Source organism: Symphodus melops (genome assembly GCF_947650265.1).
Source record: "Symphodus melops genome assembly, chromosome: 19".
Taxonomy (NCBI): Eukaryota; Metazoa; Chordata; class Actinopteri; order Labriformes; family Labridae; genus Symphodus; species Symphodus melops.
In genome coordinates, this window is record NC_136709.1 from 20484762 (window position 1) to 20506966 (window position 22205).

Consider the following 22205-nt stretch of genomic DNA (forward strand, 5'->3'; position numbering starts at 1 on the left):
TCACGTTACAGCCTCGGCAGCACCGGCCCACAGCGATGGATGGTCGGCGCACTTTTTTCTGTAATTGACCCCGGGTGTTTGGGTGCATTTTAGAAGAAGAAAAAAAAAAACTGACATCAGTTTAGCCCGGGAGCATTTTTGTTGAGCTCAGCTCTTCACTGAGAGAGAGGTAAACACATCAACCTGAGGGAACAAACACTGGCTCAAAAGTAAGGATGGCTTCTCTCTTCTAAAGTTCTGAGGACCCGAATTCCAAGACGCCTTTCTTATGAGTCGCCTGCAGATTTAAAAACAGGACGATTCTTTTGGGGCTTCTTGTGGACCCTTAAGGTCGTGACACACCACGGAGATCACGGGCCGTCGTTACCCGTCTGACAGGACTCAGATGGGCCCGGTCTATGGAGTCATATAGTTTAAGAAACCTTGTGAGTAATACACCTTCATCCGGTTTGGTGACTTATTTTCCTGATGCATCTCCAGGTAGAAATATGGTTTAAAAAAGGATACACAAGGCTTTTGAAACGTCACACGCAGCGCTCAGAGGCGGTTTAAGACTCCAGCTGTTACAGACGGACATTGTTTACATTTAATCAAAACGTCTCAATCCGTCACACTCCCTCCCTGACCTTCGACCTAGAAGACAACGACACCGTCAGCAGGTTGAATCAGGACGGAGGGGAGAGAGAGGAACAGAGTAGGAGCCGGTGACAGATGTGAACGTCGACTCAGCTCCACCAAACTATTAAGAACAGAGGCTGAAAATAAACATTCAGGCTTCAGAGACGATATCCCCCGCTATCTGCCTCTCGCCAATTCTTGCAGTTACATAAGAGGTCAGGACACAGCCGTGTCGGCTCTGATGCAGGTTGGCTGTTACAGCAGCAGCGGCTCAGGAAAGAGGAGAGGAAAATAAAGACGAGATCCAAACCCTTCAGCGACTCGTCTGAAGCACAAACCTGCACAGCCCGACGACGCTCAGCTCTCAAATCAACACAAGTGGAGATGTTTCCAAGGATTAGGCTCAACTTTTTTGATTATGGTTTTTTAAAAAGTAAACAAAGTCCTTCTGTCACTAACACTAACTCCCTCTCCCCCCCAGCCTGTCTGTGGCTCTCAGCTGTAAGCCCATCAACTCCTACTGAGGAGATAAACCTTTAAAAACTAGAATAATAAATCTACAGCTCAAGCCTCTGTAAATCTGAAGCACTGCACTTTTTTATTTCAAAGTTAGAACTTCAGGTATCGTAGCTGTTCGAATGCCTGATTTCAAGTTGACCCTTTTGAATACAGGCGACAGGAATATTTAGTCAAGAAAATGTTGCCACACCGGTGACTTCGGGTAAGAAGGAGGATTTTCAAACACTGAAGAACTTGTTTCAGAAAATTCTTTGTCATCTCGGCGACTCCCCGAGTCAGGCAGTAACTTCAGCTACGACGTTCGTGTCTGGAGGGTTGCTTTCTGTCTCTCTGTTGTGTGCCATGATGTCAGTCCTGAGGTGTCGGATGGCCTAGCGGTGAGGTCGTACAGAGGCACCGGACCTCTGCTCCTATTTCCACATGTTATTCCCAACTCTCGTTCCTTTTTATTCCTATCCTACAAACTGTCCCCCCGCCCAAAAGAAACATCTATCCTGCTTTAAATGATCTAAATACAAAGCGACACGTCGTCTGTTGTTAAAATCTACCTAAAGTTGACGTGTGTGGAAAAAGTGATTAAGAGTTTAAAAAGAAATCTTAGCGTGGATCAGGAATTTGTCCGATTATGATTCCGTAACTTTATATTTGAAAATGTGCTTGTTCACTTTCTCATCAGCGGGGACACTGACATACCTGTGAGTTCAATCTGAAGCAGCCAATCAGAGAGCGGCAGAGACAGAGAGACGCGACGCTTCTGAATGATCGTTCTGAGCTGCATGCACGCTAAAAAGTGACAACATCTTCATCACAGGCCGATAGTTAGCACTTGGCTTCAGAGTGCTGGACCTGCTCACAGTCTTCCTCACGGACCGGCCTGCCGACTCCACCGTTTAATTATTTTTTCTTTTTTTCAATTTTAATATAAATCACGTGCTGACCTCTTCACATCAACAACATCCCTGAAATACAAACATTCTTTTTAATAGACTCAGTCTGCTGCACTATTTCATGTCCGAGGGCTTCCAACAGTCCGGTCTCAGCGGGGGCTTTGCTTGGCAACCAGCTGACAGAGCCAGACTCGTTTCCCCCCCTGTTGCTAACCTTTAAGCTAAGCTAATCGTCATTCAGGGGTGAGCGCCATGGTAACCAAACAAACGTGAGGTTGGTATTCGTCAAACCGTCTCTGTAACACGGAGAACAAAATGACCTTCATGTATATGAAAACCAACATGAGCTCCATCCTCCTAAAGCAAGCCGTGGATCTGATCCGTGTCAGGGTTCCCTTCAACGCTGACTATCCAACGTATGAAACTAAAAGACAAAGGAATGACAGCTAGCTTATAAACACAAGTGTTGAGTTGTGCTCCACTTCCTTCAAATAAACATTAAAAGAAATCTGAATCCCAGATGAACAGAAGGAAGAAAAAAAACAACCTGACAAATTCCTAAAAGAGTTTTTTCCCCCCTTAGACTGTGACAAAGCAGTAACCTAAAAACAACACGCAGCGCCGACAAAAGCTTCCCGCTTTGTGTTTCCGTGAACAGCAGCGCTGTCATGACTCAGTGTTTTTCTGTCGGCGTAGTGTCACAGCCCGGGCCCCCTGCATTACAAAGGCCAGAATCAATGGAGCTTTGGAAAAACTGATGGAAAACCACTAGCCGATCGCTGAGAGAGACGAGACGAGACGAGAGACGGGGGGGGCCGGCTGAACATCAACACATCATCACCGTCGTCATCAGCAGCAGCAGCGGCGGCGGCGGCCCCCTCTGCTCTGCCTCGTCCCCTCTCTGTCTGATGAGCTGAAAAAGCCTCCGGAGCTGCAGCAGCACAGTCGATATCACTTCCAGGCCGACAGAACGAGAGCATGTACAGCACACACACACACACACACACACACACACACACCTCCCTCACTAATGAGTGACCACACCAGAAATGAGAAAAGAGGGACATGCAGAGTTAGAGAGGCAGCTCATTCAAACTGTAAAGTGAAACTGCTTTTCATTGGGTAGCAAAGGAAGCGTTCACCCTCAGCCGCCGTCTCTGACATTTGCATTTTAAAAAGCAAAGCCGCTTCCTGATGCGGTTGATTAAACAAGAAAAACAAAACTGTCACTCCCCGTCTCGAGACAACCAAGCAGCATGAAGGTGGAAGAACAGAAAGAAAGAAAAAAGTCACTTTTAGCTTCTCTGTGAGACTCAAAGACTTCAGAAAAAACACACCCACATTTCTCAAATGGCTCCCAAATTAAACAAATCTAATTGTGAAAAGCAGGCGAAACATCCTCTGACTTTTCTGAATAGAGATGATTTTAAATCAAACAGATCAACTCCTCTTTTTAACAAGCTCTCCGGCTATAAACTTTCATTAAAACCTAAGTGGAACAGTCGAGCTGAATCATCGTCCTCGCTGCAGAAAGCATCCCGCTGCAATCATAAAAAGCTCTTAACTCTATATGGAGAACACATGCTCAGTCCCAGCATGCCCTGCTTCCCATTTACACAATTAATACTCAATCTGTTGTGCTTCATGAATTTATAAACGAACTGTGCCTCAGCCTGCGAGAACAGCAGAGAGAGAGAGAGAGCGAGAGAGAGAGAGAGAGAGCGAGAGAGAGGGGAAATTACCTTCTGAAGGCTGTTTGGGTTCAGCTGCGTCTTGTCTATTATCTTAATTGCCACCTGTGAAGAGAGACAGGGAGAGAAAAAAAAAAAAGAAAACAGCATAGAAAGTGAGCTCAACGGGACATAACAGCCGAGGAGAAGTGTGACAAAGAGGAAGTGGGAGATGACACTGAAGTCAAAACACAGAAAAGGAAGAAAGAATGTGTCCTTTTAAAAAACGGGGAAAACATGAATTTAATCTGACGAGGCTTTCACACAGACCTCAGATACGGCAAAGAGTGTGTGTAACCTTGGAATCAGGGAAACCAAGTCGGTTCATTACAATGCACCTGAAGTCACCGTGAGAAGTTTCAAACCTTTCTCTTTTTTCAGAGTGCTTTTAGGAGGAAGTGGTTACTTAAGTTTGTTTCTGCTGCATAAAAGTCCCGGAAAAATTCCGGCTGAGCTGAAATGTGTGAACGCTGAATTTTTCATAAAGTTCTCCTGAGTGAAGTCGGGGTGAACTGAGGCGGGAACGCAGACGGAAATACTCACTATGAGGGAATGGGAAGAGGGCGATGATGAGGTTTATATCATGTAACTGGAGCGCGACCTGCGGGACTCAAACCGCTTCATTACGTCCGACAGGATCGCACTCTTACTGCGAGGCGCGTGTGAATGAGCTCATCGAGGAGATTTCAGGATCCGCATTTTAAGGAATGCGTATGTGAAAACGGCTTGAGAGGGAAACATGACGGATCGGGGAGCAGACTATGCTCCTCCTCTTTTTTAATGGCAGAAATTCAATATTTTTTTAATCCATTTCCATTTTCCATAACTTGAGAAGAGAAGTTCCGAACGCTCTCTCTTCCAAAGTTTCCAAATCTTAAATCGACAAAGTTGTGAATTTCATGAGGAACGTACTAATCAGAGAATGAACAAACAAGACTGAGTGGAAGTCAGTGCCAGCTTGTGCTTCGTCACACGCTTTCTCACCTCACATCTTGTTGGGTATAAAAGTAGCGAGATGTGGCTGAGCCCAGGAGTGTCATCTCCTGCCAGAATCACAGAGACCGGCTGAGAGGGAGGGATGTGTAAAAACCGGCCCTGGAACTGAATTCATCCGGATTGAAAGGTGCAGCAGCAAAAGGCTTTTATTAGTCTGTAATCCCAGTGTTTAGAGAAGTCTAACTGACCTAAAGAGTGATGCGAGTATTTTATAAACTCTGGCACAATCAGGGCGTTTCTTTTAAGTTTTGCAAATGACGACGAGACGCTGAATGTTTTTGAGTGCGGTAGAATCCCGTCCGTCTGCTGCCAGGAAACAGGCGGAAATGGCAGCAACATTTTCCTTCCAAAATCAAAATCAATTTGTCCAAATCCGTCCTTCTCGATGACTCAGAAGATTTCAGACTGAGACTTTTCTTTCGGGTAAAACGAACATCTGTGACTCTGTAGAAGAGCGCAGACAGGATGTGATGAGGACGACGTGGAAGTGGTGGACAAGCCAACAGAGTGTGACGCCATCATGACAATGTTCTGCCTTTTTCTATGTGTAGTCTGAAACATCACAATATCAGCAGAGAGCAGGCAGCAGATCCTGGATCAGAGGTCGGCGCTCGGACACGTTCATCATGAGCACGGAGATCACACGAGTGGCGTGCGTTCAGTGTGTAGTCGTGCACTGTTCTCTTTATGTCCTGCTGTGTTCTCACATCACATCATCCAAACTTCCAGGAGTTTTGTGCATGTGTGACAGCTACAGTTTGTTAAACTTATCTCAGACTAAATCTCAGCACCAAGTTAAATCATGCTCCTGAAATTGTAACTTTTTCCTCCTCATCTTAAATAATAGATGACAAACTTTTAATATTTACTTTGAGCACAGTGTAATTAAACAACGTTGTTTCTGTAATCACACAGTTACACACATTGTTTGCTGACTGATTGTTTCGGCTTCATCGTACGAGATGATGTTAAACCTGAGCAGGTGAAACGTGACTTCACCGCATGAAAAGAATCAGTGTGTGTGTCCAGCTCACCTCTCTGCCGGTGAGGATGTGTCGGGCCAGTTTGACCTTGGCGAAGTTGCCCTTGCCGATGGTTTTGAGCAGCCGGTAGTTGCCGACGTGCGGCTGCTGCGGCTCCTCGGAGCTACGGGATCGAACGCCGGTCCGAGCCGAGCGTGTGCCGATCTCCTGACGACCATTAGTGTGAGACGTGTGCTGTTGAGAGAGAGAGAGAGCACAGTTTGGATAAGTACAGGTGGCGTAATCGCACATTCATCTTCAGGTATCAGCTGTGACTCATGTTGACCCGCTGTGATGAATCCACTTCAGCTCTGCAGGAGAAAAAAAAAACACTTTATTTATAGAAGTGCATCAAGGAGAGAAAGACGTTTCCACCAGTCACAGATGGCTGAGAGAAACTGGAGCTTCCACTCACTTAGCCTGATTCTTCATCCAAATATCAAACTACACGACGATGTAAAGTTTTATTATAGACGAAGATCAATACAGAACCGAAGAAGTGCTGGATCAAACTTTAAAGGGGAAAGACGACTTGCACCAAAGCTGAAACTTTTGAAACATGAGGCGAGAAAAAACTATAATCCCCCGATTGTCTCCTTCAGGTCGACTCTGAAAACAAAAGCTCCCATTAAGCTCCCATAAAGCTCCCATAATCAACTGGGTTTTTTCTTCCTGCAGAAGTATTTTGACAAAAAGACACGTTTCATCGAAATATTCATTGGTTTTTGTTTTTATAAAACTATTAAATACCCTCATTGTCTCGTGGCTAGTGCACAGGCCTTAATGTGTGGAGGATGTAGTAATCCAAGCAGGCGGCGTTATATATTTTTGATTCATATAAACTTTACTTTCTCCTCTGGGATGCTCCGCAGAGAACCTCCCAGTCACTTGATTCCTCGCAGTAATGAAGGTCACGTTCACTCACAAGCAGCTGATGATTTCTAAAATGTGACTAGGTCTAAGTGTGCTCCACGTGAGGACAATGTCTCTGCTTGTTTAAAAGTCTGCCTGATCTCTTCCTCGTTTTCCTGTTCGGTCTTGAACGGCAGCCGTTCAGCGTTAAACCACAAACTCCAGCTCTTTTCTTGACTCTCACTTAAGAGCACTGTTGTGATTGGAAGAGCGTCGAAACGTGACAAACTACTATGCGTGTCATGGCAGCGTCTTTGAGTGCCACATCCTGTGGTGGGCATGCACACTTTCTGAAAACAGGAAGTGGCAGATGATTAAAAAAATAAGGTTTCAAAAAGGTTACTTAGAGTTAAAGGGGTCAATCTACTCTCTCTCTGTTCTGACTGTTTATCTGACTTTGTAAAAAAATAAAACAGCCTTCCCTTCCTGGGTCACAGCCTCTTCTTAAGAAGTCAGGTTGGACGCTAATGGCTTCACTGATAGTTTAGCATCTGGGAATATATTCAGGGCTGTAAAAGACAAACTGAACTTTAGTCTGTATCTTTAAATGTGGACGAAGGTTAACCGCCTGCTGCAGCAGGACGAACATGGTCGTGCATATCTCTGACAGCACCACCAACTGAGGGATTGATTTTTTGGGGTGTTGCATTCAACCCCCCCCCCCCCCCCCAGTGTCACAACAACTAATAAAGAAACTAAAATCTGATAGATACTCGGCGCGGCCTCGGTATCGACTGTCGGGCTGATGCCTCGTTAGCTGTGGCTGTGCCCTCCGCCCCGCCCGAATGACCCGCCCCCACCCACATAACTGACCCCATTCACCCGGGAAATCATGAAAGGGAGGGCGATGAAAGTGTGACAAACTAACACAAAACGGTAACAAGCTGAAACTTTCAATAAAGCCAGAACAGAGGTCGACCTAAGAGATGATCATAAGGATGTCAAAATGAGCTAAACTACGATTTTATGTCTTTTTACAAACAATTCAATCTTTTTAATTTCAATAAAAAAAAACCTCATTTTGAACCACAGTGAATGTGCCATGTTTGGTCATTCAGATAACCACATTCACCAGTTCTGGTCGCGTTAAAGTCACATTTTTGTTGCCATGGTATCGAAAAAGACGCCCAATAAAATCTGATATTGTGACAACTTTAAAGCATCCTCTTTACTTGATGCCTCCACTGCATGCTGCAACCAACTTAATGAAAAAGATCAATATTTGAATCCCATGATATCGCGCAGACGAGACAGCTGAAATCAAAGTCGACAATAAGGTACAGAGGGATGCTGAATCTAGAACTCTCTATCATTTTAGGAGGTTTAAAAGCAGAAAAAAAGCAGTGTGAAGTCTTCTGAAGCAGCACACACACTGAGCCACAAAAAGGATTATTTTAGGACTTCTACTGTGATAGGAGATAAAAATACCATCAACAAGGATAAGGTCAGAGCAGAATACACTCGACACAACAACACAAAAAGACTCAAATCCAATGGGGAAATCTAACTTTTTTCCTAACACCATATTATCAGCCAACACAGAAAAGGCACAGGCTGTATTTTCTACAAACCACAATTTCCATTTCCCCCTCAGCTAACAACTTTCTGTAACACAGACGAGGAAAGAAAATCATGCCCTCGGTATAGTATCCCATCCTTTCCTTTTCAGTGGTTACTCACAAGGCTGCGGTGTCTCCTGGCTGCCTGAGCGCCCGTCATGTTCAAACACAATCACACTGTCTGCCCCGCTGATGATGCCCATACACAATCCCACCACAACACCCGATTTTCCCCCAACTCTGAGCCCCGGATAACCACACAGAGAGAGAGAGAGAGCTGATCCTAGTCAAGCCAGCAACTGACCGACACACTGGAGCCCAGATGTTATCCTTTCAGAATAAAAGCAGTCAGTCAGGCGATGTCACAGGCATGGAGAGATACAGGGAACTAGTTGAACTCTTAAAAGTGTCAGCGATGTGTCAACACACACCTCATCTTACACTTTGTGTACTTATGTTTATATGTGTTTAATCCTGCTGAATATCTGGATTACAGCTGCAATGATTCATTGAATTATTTTCAACAAAAAAATACAAATAAAATAGAAAATCTCAGTTTCCTGATTTTTAAATTCCTGTCTAGATCCTGCACGAGACGACGCATCAGGAAAAGACAACCAAAAGGAGGAAATAATAATGTGAGAGACTCAAGAAATATATTTAGAGTTTGTATTTTTTACAGAATATTATCCAATAAGATTGAAGAGTAGCATGTCCGCTATCCCTCAAAAAAGGTGGAAGAAAACTTAAAACCAAAGTAAAAATGATCCCAGTTCAGGCCCTCAGGAGGGTTTGAGAAGTATGAAAAACCTTGCATTCCTAAAATTAAATCAACGCAGATCAGCTACTCATTTAAACCATGGTTTTTATGGTTTATGTTTTCCTCCACCTTTTTTTAAGCGTCTTTAACTACCACCATTCATAGGATTAAAGCATAGATAAAACCATGCACGTCGCCCGTCAGTTTATGAAGATGTTTTAAAAAGTTAAGATTGGAAATGCTACCACCACCTAACTTTTATATCAATGAAGAAATGGTGACCTTAAAAGTTCCAGGCAAACATGAACAGCGTACCAACCAGTCAGTCAACAAAGCCATGCCTGAATAATGTCATATAATGCAAATGAGTTCTAACATTAAAGCAAGGAACCTTATTGTGATCCCTTGGCTTTTGCAGCCAGCCCTGAGTGGACACTTGTTAACACTGGGTTTGAAGCCGTCTTCTTCTGGCTCCTGAAGTCTCCTAACTTTCCCTACAGGGATCAATAAATTCTCTGCGTCTTATCACCGTCCGCGTTGTGTTTGTGCAGGATCGCTCTTATCTCCAGCTGACTCTCTCAGCCGCTACCGTGCTGTGTCACAAGATTCCTCGTTGTGATGATATCACATAAAGGCATTTAGTGTCTGTGCAGTTACATAGATAAGATACAACAGCCATAAGGTTGTGTATGTTCATAAAAATGAATGAAAATAGGTCAAGTATGAAGTTATACGATTCACTGAATTCAACAGGAACACCTGCCTATTGGAAACCCAATAGGGCTCCAAGAAATGAAGTTTGGGTTAAAGTACTTTTAGAGTGAAATGTGTATAAAGTAGAAGGTAAAGTAGCGGTTCCTGCTGCAGCTTAAGGGTATATTATTATTATTATTGCTTAATTTCTTCTAAACAGAATAGCTCTGTTGCAACATAATGTAAAGTTGGTGACTTTAACGTCTAGCAATGATAAATGAAAGGTTGAAAGCGTGGCTTGTAAGAAAGCGCTTGGCTCATTTGTTTGACCTGCATACCAAACATTCATTGGTTTCATCATCATCACCTTGGAAAGTTGGAACTATAAGTCTGCATTTAACCACAACTGTATATATAATAATAGTCCATTCATAGGCTGTCAGAAAATTGTGAAAATCATACTGAATCAATGCAGTAAATTCTCAACATGGTAGATAAGGCCATATAACCAAATTAATGTTGAACAGTTTGAATAAATATTTACTACGGAAAAAGAGAATATTTAAAGTTAACCCCAAAGCAAGAATTCAAATATAATATGTCAAACTTACAGCTACAAAATTATCAGGATTTCCTTGTTTTCCATGATATATTGTTTTTTAGTTAGATAGCTTTATATTTGGATGAACAGTTTTTGATACTGGAAATTTTTCACTGACACATATTTTTTTAATTTCTGAATAAATTGTTCAACCCTGCTTTGATTCGTAAATCAAAAGAAAAGATTAGTTTAATTTTGAAAATGTTGAACGGAAGCCCCATGACCGCTGCCTTGACAACCTCCTTTACAGACAGTTTCAGACAGGATATTCTGCTTGTCACGAGGAGGCGGGACTTACAACGGTCCATATTTGGAAGCTGAACGGTTGAAACCTATGAGAGACAGCTGGGTGAGCCAATAGCGAGCGATAAACGAATCTACTGTTGCCTGCCAGAAGAACCAGCAGCAAGGCAAAGTACTGTAGTTCTGTTCGTGGCTGCTGGGCCTAAAAATGTTCCGACTATATCCTAATTGACCATCACTGACATTAAAACGTACGTTTGAACGGTGTATTATTCCCTTAGTTGATACTGCAGAAAAAAATAAACGGGTGTGTTTGACGTACAGGATGTGCTTGTTTACGATTTACCAACAAAGTGTGAACAGATTAAATACATCAAATCAGCCACAACCTTAATTCAAAGCGTTTCCATGGTTACAGCAACGTTCAAGGCAACGAAATAACCCGACAAACAGTCCCCTTTATACTCACACTTTCCGTCACCTTCTCGTTCACCGTCGGCAAAGGAGTTTTTGTTGACATCTTCGATCCGTCCTTCTTCCACCAGTCACCGTCTAAATGTCTCCAACCCTTAAAAAAAATCCACCTTCAGCCCGACAGTCCAAAAAAAAAAAAAGTGCAAATTATTGCGATGCTTTGCAGCTCTCTCAAACCAGACCGGACGCGTTAAAACCCGAGCTCCCTAACTGTTACGGACCAGAAAAAAAAGAAAAGAAAATCCTCTTTTATAGTCTTTCACTCAGTATTTACATGGCGCGTACACGGCCTGGGTGTCAACCTGACAGCAAAACGAAAAAAATCTGTGTCCGTCTGTCGGTTTCTGGGTTCGAGTCCGTGAACTAAACTAACGTTAAGGCGCTGTCGGTGTCGGTCGCCGCTTCCTAAAATCGCCCCCCGGCGGTTTTTTTCCTCCGCCACAAATACAAAACTGTGACTAAAGACGAGTCATGGCGTATGTAGTTTATACGGAGGGGGGATTTTAAAAGGTTTGGGCGGCTGAAATACTCGCCGTCGATTCGGTTTCTTCCATCTCCGACGGCCCAAAGTGAAGCTGGTCTGTCTGATTTAGGTGGGACCAAAATGGCTACTCAGCGGCTGGGCTGGATTAGGCTGCGTTCAAGGACTCCTCACTGGCTCAGATACCAGAGCCTCCTCAAGACCAGTCGAACACAACAATACATTTATTTATCGAATAATAGTTATTAAATTACCAAAAATAGATTTGCAAAAAAATATTTCTCAGATCTTTGGAGGAGGGTTCGGGTCAGGCATGGGGAAAAAATTATGAGAGGAAGATTTGTTTGTCATTATTAATTTAGAGAAAAAAGTCGAAATTTGATTAAAATTCTAAATGTCGAGTAAAATTGGAATTTCGGGAATTAAGTCAAAATTTCTCAGAATTATATTTCAATTTATTTTTTTAAATGTTCATTTATAATTTAAAATGGCATTTCAACAGTTTCCTTGACTTTTCTCATTTAAAAAAAATATATAAAAATGTTTTTCTGTACATTTCTACAATCTTCTATTTTTTGCTGGAAGATTATTCCTCCTCCTTTCATTACTTATTTAAATTCCAATATTGTTTTAAAAGTACACAGATTGTTTTATAACAACTGTACTGTAGAAGTACAAGCATGACATAGATATATATATATATTTTACAACCTCTCAAAGGTTGTAATAGCAAGTCTCCAAGTTCAGTAATAATAGGCCATTTCATTCTATGGAAATCATTAAGCAGAATTGATCCAAGTAGTTAATAGTTGTTTATAAGGTTCAAAATAGAATCATGTTTACTGGCCACAGTTTTAAATAAGAGTAACAAGAAATTGGACTACAGTCTATAAGTTGTTGTTTTTTAAACAGAGGATTTTTTAAATTGGAGGATTATATCCTCTGAGTCTGTACATGGGACGTGACCTGACCTCTAGGATATCAGCGCCCCTGGACTTCAATCTTAAATTGCTCTATTCCACCCAGAACCATTTAAAACAGACACACAGCTAAAAATACACACTGAACTAAACTAAGATATACAAATAAACATGTATATATAATCCATGTATTGGTATGTTTTAAATGGGTTCACTTGAAGTTATTTGTACATAATATTAATAAATAACATCACACAATGAAAATACAACAGTCGAAACCAGGGTTAGACAGGATTTATAAAATAAAAAATGTATACAATTCTTTAAGTACTCTTTAAGTTAGGGTTCTCCTCGAGGCGATTACACACATTTAGTGTGATTAAATGAATAAATATACTGCATATATGTTATCTAGTACATTTGAAAATAATCCATGTTAATGTTCGTTTTGTCACGCACTAGAATTACACGGATACCAGTGTGCTGAATCGTTGATGTTTATATATCCGACGGGACGTGAACGCAGCGTCAGTGTGTCCAGCTGAAATGGGTGGAGGAAGTGAGGAAACCGGCTGACCTCAATCCCATTGGACCAAAAGTACAGAGAGGGCTGTCATCAGTCGGGAGGAAACGTCTCTGTGGGAATTTATTCGGCTTCAAAGGAAAAACTTTTTTTTTTTGTTCTGGTTCGTTCATTCACACAAAGATTTAAAAACGATTAAACAGAACAAGACAAAAAACCTACTTCACTCCTTCAGGGAAAATACAATAACCAATATTTTTCATTAAGTAGAAACTAATTTCACTAAGTCAAGTATTGTAATTGGCATATATGGAATTATTGAACTGATACTAGCTATTTTTGTCTCACGTTTGGCTTTAAATTATTTTATTTATTAGTTCATAGGATGGGACATGCACAATGTTGACAAGTTTTTCCTCTGCTTGTGATTATATCATTTTTCCATGAATGAGGAAAATATATAAGCACAATTATCTGCAATAACAGTACAATGCTTTTATTTATGTTTTTAAAACATATTCAAGTACAAAAAAAAATCGTCACCACCCTCATCTTGAATATCATTTCATGTGAACAGTATTCAAGAGCGAGCTGGGTCTTTACCCTTTTCTTAAAGATACAAAGAAGGCACTAATTTCACCACCAGGGGGCAAAAGAGAAGAGTCAATCTGCATTTAAGATCATTCAAAGGGACCAGCTCACCCCAAACTCAAATCCTCCTTTAATAATACACTTTATATAGCACTTTAAGACGCTCAACAATTTATAAGTTTAGCGTCTGTGTCGGAGAAGACGGTCATCTTTCTTTTGGATTATGTGTTAATTAATAGGGTTAGGGTAATATATTCAGTCGCTCAATGTCTGATTTCAGTGGATGTACTTTCTAGTGCTGCTCTAAATGTTCATGTTCTGTTTAAAGGACTTTGAACGGCTCGATATATGAACTGTGCTTTATTGATCAGCTTGCTTTGCCTTTTTACAGCCGGTAGCTTCATTATATTAAAAGAACAATCATTTCAAAAAAAGGTTGACAGCTTTTCACAACTTGACAGCTTAAGTTTTTGTTCAGTTTTATATATAAAGTCATAAAGTTTATTATTTAAGTCTAACGTGAATGCATGGACTCGACAACTTTCTCACAAACTGAAAGTGTTCCCAGCAGGTCTGAAGTTCAAATCTAGAGAATATAAGCTGCTCGTGTCTGCAGAAACTCAAATGAGGAAAGAAAACAGTGTCAGAGAAAACATTGGACTGTGATGGATAGCAAAACATTCATTCTTTATTGACTGGAAAAATACAGGGACCAAAAAAAAAAATAGAAGAAAGAAATGTGCAGTCAAAATGTTCCCCAAACACCCATGATTAAAATCCCCAGAGCGACTTCATTTCATCAACTGAATACATCTCAAATTCACAGAGTCAATGTGCAGCAAGTAAAGCGCTATGTTAAGTCATGCCACGAAGCAGGGGGGGAGGGGCGCTGGAGGAGGAGGGGTGAGTAAAGGAGGGAAAGGCAAGCTGTTTAGGTCGTACAGGGCACCGTGAGCCAAAGCCACAACACAAGAAAAGCTTCATCATCATCATCATCCGAGTCTTTTAGATGGCATCGATGTCAATGTCGTCCTCCTCTTTTTCAGGCGTGTCTGGTTTCACAGTCTCCACTTTGAGCTCGCGGGCGGAGGACGAGTACACCACCTGAAGAGGCCAAACACAAAACACAGCCGAGTTTAAAAAAAACATTTAAAGTGTACAAAAAGGAGTTTAAAACTACAACTTAACGCTTCAAACATTTAATACGGAGCTTTAATATTGGACACAACTATAAATCAAAAACAATAAAATGATGAAAACAGAGCTCGCTAAAATATAACTCTTTGAAAGTTTCTGTCACCTCAACGTTCTCATCGTCTTCCTCCTTTTCTTCCTCGCTGCCCTCGCTCTCCTCCTCGGCCTCCTTCAGCCACTTGACAAAGGGAGCAGCCTTGGCGTGGATTTCTTTGGCGAGCTCCTTGGAGACGTACTTCTTAGAAACCTGGTGGAGGTAAACCGTGAGGTCAGAGTTTGAGACAAAGTGGATGTGTATTCGAAAAATACTTTCACTTCCAGACAGGGGCGACATCTCAAGAACGCTTGATTATCAGTAAATCTTTAAAACAGACACGGGCGTCTTTTTACATCTTGACCTCGGCACAGTTTGTCCACATCTGCTCATAACGTACGATCTCTGCTCCGCATACGACTTCAGTTGAACTTGATTCAAGCCTCAAAGAGCTTTAGACTCTGATCATAAAATGTAATAATTATTTGTAAAGATATCTGCACTGGCTCAGTCCCACCTTCTCTGCCCAGGCGAAGATGACGTCCTCCTCCAGCAGGTCTGCATCAAACAGGTCTTTGAGGATGAGTGGAACCCGAGCCAACAGCTGGACCTGATGCAGCTTCACGACGCACTCGAACCCCCCCAACAGATACTTCTGAGCCTTCTTGTTGTTGTGGCAGAACTGAGGGAGAGATCCAATTAGGAAACAGGGTCACGAGACATCACTTACTAATGTCGTAAAGAGGAACAACACTGATTCTCCTCAGGCACTCAAAGGGAGGCGACATTCGATCTACAGACGAGCAGAAGTTTGAGTGTTTCAAGCTTACTCGCAGGAAGTGGCGTTTGTACTTCTTGATTTGGTCTCGGATGTTCACGTCAAAGAGCAGCTCGCTGAGGATCAGCGGGCCCATGGCCTTCACATCCAGACGCTCCGCCTCCGCCAAGATCTCCTTATCAGCAGCGTCGATGGTTCCACTCTCCTTCTTATGCTGGAAACAGAAAACAGCAGAGTTAAAAAAAAAAAAATTAAAAATTAAAAAAAAAAAAAAAAAAGTGGCTCCATGTTCAAAATTTAAAAAAACAATGATCCTAAAAATGTGAATCAATGTGACAGAAACAGATGACACAAATCAATCCTTCAATAACGATGAGATGGCTTTAATCAATGTTTCAGTGTTTTCTCTTCCAGAAGGTTCCTTGTTATCAGACCGACTCATGAAAAGTTCAATCCTGCAGTGTGAATGATCGTCTTCTATCCAGTAACCCTTGGTTACAAACTGGGACATTTGAGGATCTTCTGTCGACGTCTTGCCGACCCGTTGACTCCCGCGTCGCCTTTCATTAAGACAGTTCTCTTTATGCATCACTTTATAAACTGGAGGAAGATTTTAACAATGACCTCAATTCAACTCAAACTCATCTTCAATGACCCGAGATTAACCAAACTGCACGTCTTTATCATCATGGCTTCGACATCATTTAAATGATGAAAACAAAGAAGAAAAATGAAAATGTCTTTGCCCCAGATTCCCTGTTTTTTTTTTTTATGGCCTCATGATCATCGTTCCCTCGTGCCAAACATTCACCATTTTGTTTTTCTTAATCTTACATCTCTCCATCATTCTTCTTCTCTCTTCTGAGGAGTTTGTGGATGTGTAACCAACGTGCTGCTGAGAACCATGAAGTGTCATGTGAACAAACAAACCCTCAAAAAGAACGATTATAAATCACAAAAAACTAACTGGACCGTGCAGATTCAAAGAATGACCTTTCTTGTTTTTGACCACAACGTTTAAAAACCGAATGTAAGACTTGTTAAGGTTCCTGAAACACGGAGAGAAACGCACAACTGTATGAAGTCTAACATCAAATAATCTGCAGGAGGTCTTACTTTCACAAAGTTGTAGAAGAGGTTGACCCTCTCCTCCAGAGGTTTCTCCAGGTCCTCGCTGAGCGTCAGGTTCTTGGCGTGGTCGCTGATCTCCTCCATTCGACGCCTCTGTGCCTCCTCTGTAGTCTCCTCCGCCCAGTCCTCATCGTCATCGTCTCCATCCTGACAACCAATCAGAGTGAAGGAAGGTCAGAAATAAAAAAAATAAAAAGATCTTACTGCTGGTTTGTTGACACTGATAATCAGAAAACACAGTGATGACTTTAAAGTTAAACAATATATTTAACTGATTGAATTGGCTGGTTCTAAACTCTGAACGCTCTTCTTGTCATACGTTTCACGCAGGTCTCGTGTATTTGACACTTTCTCTTAAAAGTCTGTTTGGACTGTAAAACTGAAGCAACCTGGCAGAAGACTTCATAGATGAAATAAACTTTAATCTGATCTTAACCGTACGCAACAGATCGTGAACCACGATTGGAGCAGACTAAGGTGTTGTTACTGCACACTCCTCCTCAGTGTTTATTATTTCTGAAGATGAAGAAGTTGCTTTGTCAGACCGATGTTTGATTTCGATGGGGACTAATCGTTCATCGTGGCTTCGAAAGAACGGAGTAGTGCTACAGTGAGCAGAGAGACGCTGGCACCACAGGACCTCCTCGTTTGTTTGAACTGATCCAACCTGCTGTTCAAACAACAAACTCACAGTGATCTCTGGACCACACGTCTGCTGACTCTCAGGGAAACAGCAGAAATGAGTCGGGGGTTTGTGTTCAAGAGTCTTCCAGAAGTTTCCGCAGAAAAGCCATTCAGAGTAAAGTATCCGCAGCGTGCTGATAAAACCTCTCACTGTTTTATTCAAAGGTTCGACAGTAAAGCAAATAAGGTGTAGCATGTCCAGGAATGACCTCCACGCTCACGTGTGCTTATCCTGATGTTTACACACCAGAGACAGCACTCACACAAATCCAGCATAAATAATAAATTGATTTTCACTGATGTTCACATGAAGTTTACACGTCATCTCTGCTGCTAAATGTTGGTGCGTGTTTGGACGTTACGCTTCACTGGTTCAGATGAATTTAACGCTGCCATGGTGCAACCAAACAATGACACACCTACTGGTTTCAGCGGAGGACGAGTGTGGCCTTAGCACCCCAAAGACTGAACTTCTACATTAACTGGTGCACTGATCCTGAACTCGTCTCCGATTGGTTTAAAAAGCCCGACAGGAGGAAACCCACCACAGCCTGAGGAGCGTCGATGTTGTCAGGGTTTCCAGCCTCTCCGCTTCCAGAGCCGTTCTCTTTGTCCTTCTTGCGGTTCTTCTTCTCCTTCTCTTTCTTTGCTGTTGCGGATCCACTGTCAGTGCTCTCTGTTATTTCAATAAGAAAAAGCAGCTGTTATCATTTCTGCACCAGTTCAAGATCCTGCTGCGTTTGAAGCCAAAGAGGCTGCAGGGACATCCGCTCAGTTTGAGTTGGGCAACACTTGATGAATAATTAAACATTAACTTTGTGGATATTACAGAGTGAAAAACAGCATGGTCAAATTAAGAAAGGAGACAATGACACTGAAACTAAACAGAAAGATGAAGAAGAACAAACTGGAACAAAAGGGAAGAAGCGATGAAAAGAGAAGTGAGTCGTGAGAGTTGAATCTCACCTGGTGGGTTTTTGAGGATGAACGTGCAGAGTTTGTGTCTGGTGTCGAGCATGCCGCGGTACCCACAGGCCTTACAGGAATTGCCAATGGTTTGTTTCTTGGGATTGATATGCTTTAAGAAAAACAAATACATCTCATTTAGAACAAACCCTATTATTAGGAGGAAAAAACAGAAAACCTTATTAATACCTGCTCTCGCTTTAAACTAATCTGAATCTTAAGAAACCTCCACGTTATCCCTCCTAATCCCCCCCCCCCGCCCCTCGATGCTGTGAAATACTAACCAGATCAGTTTCAGGGTTGTCACACTCGGGACACAGCACAAATTTTCTGATGAACCCATCAAGCATGTCCTGCAACTTGTTCGCCTCGTGGGATCCGTTGACGATGTAACGGTCGTTTTTGGTATCAAACTGGGTCTGCGCACCAAGTTCACAACCAAAAAACTTGGTCGGGTCTGCAGAGAAGAAAACAAACAACGACGAGAAGTGAGGAGAATGAGAGCGCAGCCTGTAGTCAAACGCAACCAGAGGTGGGTGGACGCCCTGTGCACAGCAGGAAGTATCACCTGGACAGCAAACGAGAAGATTCAGCACTGACGAGAGTGTCGAATTACAAACAAACTTCTTCATGTTTCTGAAACAGACCTGATGAAGCCACGCGGGCGAATCTTCTCTTTTGTTGTCAAGATAACGACAATCAGACTGATTTCAAAAAACATCTGTAAAGACTGAAAAATCTTATATAGTGCATTTGTTTTGCTTTTCTGAATAATCCTCTCTTGTTAACATCTCGGTATCAAAGAGGCCCCGGCTGTGTGAGTGATAAAGACTTCAGGTGAGTTCTAGAAATGACGGTGGTGTAATACTGACTGAAGGTGGATGAGATAGAAAACAGCCAACACTAATCTGTGTTCACCTAAAACATCTGCCTTAACGCAGAGACGTCTGAAATTCAAGAAACTAAACGAGTAATGACTGAGTCAACATTTGGAAAAGAACTGAAGTCAGAGGTAAACCAGCGTTTGATCGACAGAGCAGAAGAAGACGACGACACACTGAGTGTTACTTACATGTTGGAGGCCTGTTCAGTGCCTTTGCAACATCAACCATGTTGACAATGACCGTCTTGATTCCATTGCCTTTGCCTTCAACCTACATGAAGAGAAACAAAAACAATATGCAGAACCATCAACACCCGAACCCAAGACGTGAGAGAAAATGACCCGAGTTATCTTCGGACACTTGGTGGGAGACAAAAGAAGAAAGTTGTGTTCTCCGATAGCTTTTCAAGTATCTGAAACTTTTTGAAGAAATTCAAACATAATCTGCATCAGCGGATTACCTTGGCAATCAGACGGGGCATCTTGTAGCGGTAGAACTGGTCTGACACGCTGCGGTTGACGTTGACAGACATTTTGGCTGGATGTTAGCACTATCAGTAAGATAAAAGGATCTTGGTTGGGGATTTTTCGGGATCTTCTGTCTGGAAAAGAGGGGATGACATAAACGACTGCAAGCGCGCTCGGTCTCTGACATGAAAAACGCTGTGCCGCTGTGGCCGCAAGCTCCTTGCTTGAAGGCTAGATTTCCACCACACAGGTTCCAACGGCTGCGCAACAGCTCTGAAAGAGGAGAGGGACAAAAACCCATTAATATTCAAATAGCATACAAGCCGAGCCAACATGAATAAATAGACTATGATTAAAAGTGTTAAATTGTGTTTTTTCAGAACAACGTCTAAATTAACAAAACTGTTTGACACTTTTTTCCCCCAACATTCAGAGGAAACCTCGACACATTTAATAAACGATATGTTAATCTAAGCAAACTGAAAAGATTGAGCTTTTGACAGTTGTTCAGGCTAAATAAATAAATTGAAGAAGCAGTTCAGGCTCCGGAAGAAGATCTTAAAAACTTTTTTATTGCCGTCTTGTCAGTTTGTTTAATAACCCACAAGATAAGAGGAGACATCATACGTTTTGGCATTTACAGCTCTGACTATCTCATTTATTTTGTAATTAGTGTGATTCAGTAAAAACCCACATGAATACTGTTAATAGATTCCTTTGATGAATGATATTTCTTCAGAGAATGACACAAGTCTGGACTGAGTTATGACACAGGTAGGTCACTCCAGAGACTGTCAAGACAGCTGAGGGAGATTTCTAACTTTGTTAAGAAATCATTTAAACAAGTTTGGGCAGATACATTACAAGATTTAAAAGACTGGGCAAAGCCTTCTGAGCTCAGAAATACTGCTGACAGGATCAAATCCTGCAAATATCCATGTGATCCAACGGTTGACAAACACGCCCAGATTAGCCCGAAGAATAAAAATAAACCCCCAGCAGTAAACTGGCAGCTTTTGTGGGTATATACGTGCAAAAATTGTTTAGTGAAAGCCCTTTGTGTTACATGAGGGCCCCTGGCTTTAGTCGCATAAGGCCTTCTCTTGTTATTAGGTCAGAAACAGGAGGCCTAGCAGCTGCCAAACTACTCTCCCCTTGCTGACGGATTTAATACCATATAGCTCATCTGTACGAGTTATTTTCTCAGCCATGTCAGTGTGACTCGACATGAAATTAATCACATCTGGTGTGTGACAGCGTCCAGGGCTGAGCTGCCTTCAGAAGGGCAGAGGTCGAGCTTCATTTCAGGAGGTTAGCTTAGCTTAGCGGGCTTCTTGGTGCAGAGTGCGTCATACAGTCACTGCACACGAGTGACGGGACTGGGAGACGCCATTTTGATACAGTGTGCACAGAAAACATGCCATATTGCACAATAACGCTGACGATACGACATATTAGATGAATCTACATTTCAAGTATTTATCGTTACACTTTAATGTGTCACCAAAAAAAAAAAAAAAAACTTACCGTTTTCGCAAAACAAAGACATAAACACAACGCTGATCGTCCAAGAGCCGCAGTGAACGGTGGTCGAGAGCTGGTTGCTGGTGTTGAATTTATTACAGCAGGGGCTTCTTGATTGGATATTTTGCTCTCGGAAGATGCACAGTCCAACACCCTAAAGCGTCCAAACAGGTGCAGGTTCCAGGCTCAGAGACGAATGGGGAGGTGATCTGGAACGTCCTCGGGTTTTTTTAGGGGACCTTTATGAAAAGAAGAGGAGTATTGTTATCTAAAAGGGGGGGGGGGGACAGACTGCGGGTCAAAAAAAACGCTAACGTTAGCATCATCAGGTGTGACTGTCCATGTGGGGAGGGGGGGGGGGGGTTACGTGGTCGGTTCTGGGCTCAAAACGTCACTTAGAATGTGAAAAGTCACTGTTGTCATGACAACTCTGAAACGTTCCGCTACGACGATATATGACTAATTCACGAATGCGAGCTAACATACTGGAGTTTCCATTGCACGTGTTACATCGACAAAACCCGCCCACTAATATTGGTTTTAGAAGACGTAAAGAGTCATGGTGATACGAGTAAAACTCCACGACTAAATATAGAGTCACCGTTAATTCTCGTCCGTTACAGAAATAACAATTCGTAACGTTAAGGATCCGGGAAATAGACGGAGCCCCCCTCTGACGTCCCGCAGCTAACGCGCTAGCTCAAACGCTGACGACGCCTGTTAGGAGAGATAACGGGATTGAGTAAAAGTGTCTTTAAACGTCGGTTAGCCTGCTAAGTTTTCAGTCTAAAATAATCACCATTGGTGTGAAATCCACGTCAGGCTGTGTTGAGAGAATACGTGATGAAATTATTGCGCACCTTACCTCTCGAACGTTCTTCAGCTGCTGCTTACTCACGTCGCTTTAACTGACAAACGTCGAGCTCGCGGTTACGTATTAGTCATTGACATCCGGTGGTGGCCTCGTTTCCAAAATAAGACGTTTTTTTTTTTATAGAAAATTATTCAATCAGC

The 22205-nt window shown here is 42.3% G+C and overlaps 2 protein-coding genes across 4 annotated transcripts in view; both read right to left on the reverse strand.

Annotated features, from left to right (window-relative positions):
• mark3a (MAP/microtubule affinity-regulating kinase 3a) overlaps window positions 1-11662 on the reverse strand; it is a 45137-nt gene extending 33475 nt beyond the window's left edge. The window contains 3 exon segments of the mRNA XM_079369848.1: window positions 3767-3820; window positions 5785-5967; window positions 11010-11662. Coding sequence (XP_079225974.1) covers window positions 3767-3820; window positions 5785-5967; window positions 11010-11060 — 288 coding nt within the window. The 5' untranslated portion in view covers window positions 11061-11662.
• Window positions 11663-14195: 2533 nt separating this feature from the next.
• Window positions 14196-22141, reverse strand: eif5 (eukaryotic translation initiation factor 5). Of its 3 annotated transcripts, none has more exons than XM_079369087.1 (12): window positions 22057-22141; window positions 21195-21430; window positions 19661-19940; window positions 19389-19470; window positions 18601-18773; window positions 18317-18428; window positions 17896-18026; window positions 16652-16813; window positions 15588-15749; window positions 15275-15439; window positions 14830-14970; window positions 14196-14633 (listed from the first exon to the last, which is right to left on the reverse strand). In XM_079369087.1, the coding sequence occupies exons 3-12, from the start codon at window positions 19730-19732 to the stop codon at window positions 14535-14537; spliced, it is 1299 nt and encodes a 432-aa protein (XP_079225213.1). In that variant the 5' UTR covers window positions 19733-19940; window positions 21195-21430; window positions 22057-22141; the 3' UTR covers window positions 14196-14534. The 3 variants fall into 3 exon arrangements, with proteins under 3 accessions (XP_079225213.1, XP_079225215.1, XP_079225214.1); XM_079369089.1 differs by having other exon boundaries at window positions 22052-22128; XM_079369088.1 differs by having other exon boundaries at window positions 21991-22091.
• Window positions 22142-22205: the final 64 nt, after the last annotated feature.

What these genes read in the sequence shown, in the direction of transcription:
- eif5 (XM_079369087.1), bottom strand. Translation starts at nt 19,732, where the DNA reads ATGTCTGTCAACGTCAACCGCAGCGTGTCAGACCAGTTCTACCGCTAC. An exon ending in CATCCTCAAAAACCCACCAG is followed by an intron (nt 18,027 to 18,316) that starts GTGAGATTCAAC and finishes TTGAAATAACAG; the next exon opens with AGAGCACTGACAGTGGATCC. An exon ending in TCTTCGCCTGGGCAGAGAAG is followed by an intron (nt 14,971 to 15,274) that starts GTGGGACTGAGC and finishes TACCTCCACCAG; the next exon opens with GTTTCTAAGAAGTACGTCTC.